Source organism: Coffea eugenioides, chromosome 10 (assembly GCF_003713205.1).
Source record: "Coffea eugenioides isolate CCC68of chromosome 10, Ceug_1.0, whole genome shotgun sequence".
NCBI lineage: Eukaryota > Viridiplantae > Streptophyta > Magnoliopsida > Gentianales > Rubiaceae > Coffea > Coffea eugenioides.
The window spans coordinates 2625584-2630036 of NC_040044.1; the positions used below are offsets into that span (position 1 = coordinate 2625584).

The following is a 4453-nucleotide window of genomic DNA, read 5'->3' on the forward strand; positions in this document are numbered from 1 at the left end:
CAAGGTGTAGTCAAGAAAGCTGTTGGCCTTGGAGGATGGCACTGGCTGGTACAAGTTTACTCTTTTTTTCTTTTTCTTACCTTTTTAGGAGTTTTGGAGTAATGGGTTGGTTATGGATAAATGATTTTGCTTGAATTTGAGTTTGGAGTTGTAATGTAGTTTTCTCTGAAATTCCTGGTTGTCCTTTACTTGTTATTATTTTGTATGCATTAGGGGACAGTTCTATTCTCTTCTTCTGTGTTTTTATTAGCAATGTGTTATCGTGGTCTAAACAATTTTATTGTGCTTTGGCTTTTTTCTGTTTTAAAAAATTTCCCCTTTCTTTGTCCTTATCTTATGTGTCTGATCGAAGACAGAAAGTCTTGCAGTGCTGCTTTTTTTTTTTTTCTCCTTTTTCGCTTTTGCAATTATTGGATATCATAGTAATTTTTTTAAATATAGAAATTAATGTGAAGTTTATGTCTTTGAGGTGTGCTTAAGGTCTAATTTTGAGTTTTGGGAGATTTTCTTGGTTTGCATGTCGCTTATGTTTAATGGATCTGGGACTTTGAGGGGTTTACTATGATCTGGGAATGCAAACTAATGTATCGTTTAAGAATCTATCGACATTTGATGTTATTTTCTTCTTAAATGTCTCTTAACTGTTGCCTTCCTGTGGTTTTTGTTAAAAAAATGCGGATAATCGGATTTTTTTAAATATTTTTCTGACTTTAAAATGACAGTTCAATTATGGATTTTTACTTTCAAGCTGTAAATTTAGTTTCTGGTGCAATTAATAGTCTAGTTCTTTGTGTTGTGCTGGAAGATATCAGATTCACTACTGTCTCTGGTGCAATCTATTGTGAAGCTAAAAATTTCGTTGCCTAGAAGCATACGTATGAATGACTATGCTATTCACACAATCTTCTACGTCCTTCTCGTACTTGATCACCTATTTGACTGTTCCTGATGGCTTTGATTAGTAGGCAATGTGATTTCATTGTCATCTAACCATAGAAGTCCATTGTCACGTCTTTTTAACTACAACAAACAATTAGATCGGTTGGTATACTTTATTAATGAAGCTGAATGTAGATAAAATTCACGGCATTCTTATTCAATTCTATTATTCAAAAATAATATCTAATTGCCTGAGATTGCTTTCGATACTGAAGTTTCATACATCGCACTATTTTTTGGAAAGGGGAAGAGGGGAACAACTTGTTGAGACTCACCGTTGTGTCATTATGAAATGTGCTGATTTTTGCGTATTGATTCACTATTTTTATATATTGTAAAAATGCAGGTTCTAACAAATGGCATAGAAGTCAAGCTTCAGAGGAATGCGCTTAGTGTAATAGAAGCTCCTACAGGCAATGAGGAAGATGATGACATTGAATTTGAAAATATGCAGTGGAACGGCTCAGATATGGGTAATCTTGATTTATATATTTGACATCGATTGACTTGCTTATGCTTTATAAGATCAGTTCTCTGTGTGTTGTTCTTTTGAACTCATCTAAACTGTGAATCAAAACGCATAGACTGATGCACGAGGTCTGTATTCTGATAGCAACTGATTGTGTGATCCTTATCGTAATGTGGTCTGGAATCTGGATAATAATAATGTTTCTATAGAAAATGACTGAATGGCTACAGTGGTTGGAAAGTAGATTTGTACATTTTCATCATGACTATATGGATGAAGACCATCTCAAAATAAACGCTTTTCAGTAAAATTTGTTGAGGTTGTCTCATAGGATTCTCCATGTCCGTACCACACAATTCAATTTCCTTTTCCATTACAAAAAACTGTGTGTTACTGAATCATCACTTTATTCTTGTTCTTTTGGCCCACCACTCAATTGGTTATTCTCATGTGTTGCTGTTTTACAGCATCCGATGATACCCAAAAGTCCCATAGATCAAGGCCTCGCATGCATAAATCATCCGGGTCATCTCACAAGACTATGAGCAGGTCTGTCTCTTGCGATTCACACTCCAAGGAATCTATTTCCACTCCTAGGGGGTCCACGGTAAGGAAAAGCTTTTATCCAATTTGCTGTTTACTCTTAAATGGATGTTGGTTCATCATCATTGCGTTTGACTTGTATGTCAGTTGTTAAAAGACACCATTATTACAACTGAAATTTCAAGTCTTTGTAAATAAGTGTGGTTTAATGCTGTTTGCACTTACATAAAAGTTCTTTTGCTCTTTTTCTTTTTCCCTTTCCCAAAACATTTTTACATAGAAGATTGATCTGAGCAAACTAGAGATGGCTGCCCTGTGGAGATACTGGCGGCACTTTAACCTTGTGAGTGTTTCATTTGGAGATTCTGAGTTTCAAATCAGAAGTGGTACAGTCTAAGCACGTCTAAGTAACTCCCAACATTGTCTGTTGCAGGTGGATGCCATCCCTAACCCTTCAAAGGAGCAGCTTATCGACGTTGTTCAGAGGCATTTTGTGTCTCAGGTAACTTAATTTTTACGCGTTGTCGCTTTCCTTCACGATCAGCGTTCTCCTTTTTTGCTTGCTAATGGGCTGAAGCACACTCTCTTGTGGTGAAAGCAATTGGACGAGTTGCAAGTCATTGCGGGGTTTGTGCAGGCTGCAAAGAGGCTCAAGACCGTATGCAAGTAACCCTACAGAAAGAAAATGGGCAAACTCTTTGCGCATTGTTCCTGACACTAACAAATTGATTGGCTAATTTCCCCTCCATCGCTCTTGTTTGACTAATGCCTGTAATATATTCATAAATATATACTCTTTGACTGTTCTTCAAGTTTATAGTAGTTAACTTTTTTTTCTAGTTATTGTGTAAATATGATGTAAACTGGGGACTGACTCTAATTAAGGTGCCTTCTGAGCTTCCAAAGATCCATTTGAATCGAATGTATTGCTGAGACCCCCGGGGGAATTGGTCATTTCAAGTGTATGGTTCTGTTTGTTTTTACTTTGACACTGTAATCACCACTCCTTGATGAGCATGTTGTGTCTGATGGCTGGCCGCAAAATCACCTTTCCTCTAAATCTGAAAAGTGTTGGTAGATGATTTACTATTCATGAGTCTCCGCGGAGAGGGCAAATATGTTTATCGGGAATTGGCGTGGACCGGGAAAACAAGAATAATCAGGCGCCCTTACACAAATGTAATTAGCAACATTTTTAACTCGTTGATGAAGCCTTAGTGTAACGACAAGTGTAGTAGTGGTAGCTTGCAATTTCACCGTCTGTGGCCATTCATCTTCAAAAATTGGTTAAAGAATGAACTTGCTTGGACAAAAACTGTCTCAAGGCAATGGAGAACGAGGGAAAGGTCATTTATGAGGATTGCAAGTCAGGCGTTCATGACCATTGTTATTCAAGGTGGTTGGAAATTAGGTCAATGAAATAATGACCAACCTGTACCAAAGTGAGACAAAAGAGCACGGGAGGGAAGAAAGTTGGTCGCTGCCTGATATTAAGCAACTAATTTCTCCCGATATATGGTCCAACATTGACTACTTTTCTGGCTTTGTGGAGAGGTTAGTTAAATTGGATACCAGAATCAAAAGTAAACGGTCTGTAAATGTTGAATTAAAATCATGGAATCGCCATTCCTCTAGTGTATAAATATCCCTCCTTTATATCACAGTCGAGCAGCAATATTGTGTAAGATTTTCCAGCAAGTATTATAATGCCTTCATTGATAGGGAATGAGCTGTTCACTAGCAAGAGGGTTATGCTTCTTCTGGCATTGATCTGCTTGCTGGTGCTTGTTCGAAATTCACAAGCGGCGTCCAACATTCATCAACCGCAACAACGCCAGCACCTCAACTCGCCTCCTCCGTATCTCCCTAAGCTGAGGCCGCCATCATCACCATGTCGTGGTGGAAATAAATCACCACCGCCCCCACCTCCGCCTCCGGCTTGGTTTTACTTTTACTCTCCTCCACCTCCTAGTCCGCCACACTCGCCTAACCATCCACGAACTGCATACTCTCAGCCACCGCCTCCGGCTCGGTTTTACTTCTACTCTCCTCCACGCCACACTCGCCTAACCATCCACGAACTGCATACTCTCAGCCACCGCCTCCGGCTCGGTTTTACTTCTACTCTCCTCCACCTCCTAGTCCGCCACACTCGCCTAACCATCCACGAACTGCATACTCGCAGCCACCGCCTCCGGCTTGGTTTTACTTCTACTCTCCTCCACCTCCTAGTCCGCCGCACTCGCCTAACCATCCACGAACTGCATACTCGCAGCCACCGCCTCCGGCTCGGTTTTACTTCTACTCTCCTCCACCTCCTAGTGTGCCTCCGGCTTGGTTTTACTTCTACTCTCCTCCACCTCCTAGTCCGCCACACTCGCCTAACCATCCACGAACTGCATACTCGCAGCCACCGCCTCCAACTCCGAAGGGCAGATTGAACAAATACTAGTATTTCTTTCCTAGTGTCGCTTCAATATTATATAACACCAAATAGATCTA

At 40.1% G+C, this 4453-nt stretch overlaps 1 protein-coding gene across 1 annotated transcript in view; it reads left to right on the top strand.

The window, feature by feature from the left end:
• LOC113749217 overlaps positions 1-2905 on the top strand; it is a 24872-nt gene extending 21967 nt beyond the window's left edge. Inside the window, exons 2-7 of the mRNA XM_027292896.1 lie at positions 5-48; positions 1286-1412; positions 1876-2015; positions 2232-2294; positions 2385-2453; positions 2550-2905. Of these exons, the coding sequence (XP_027148697.1) occupies positions 5-48; positions 1286-1412; positions 1876-2015; positions 2232-2294; positions 2385-2453; positions 2550-2621 (515 nt within the window). The 3' untranslated portion in view covers positions 2622-2905. The remainder of the gene's footprint in view (positions 1-4; positions 49-1285; positions 1413-1875; positions 2016-2231; positions 2295-2384; positions 2454-2549) is intronic.
• The last annotated feature ends 1548 nt before the right edge of the window (positions 2906-4453 follow it).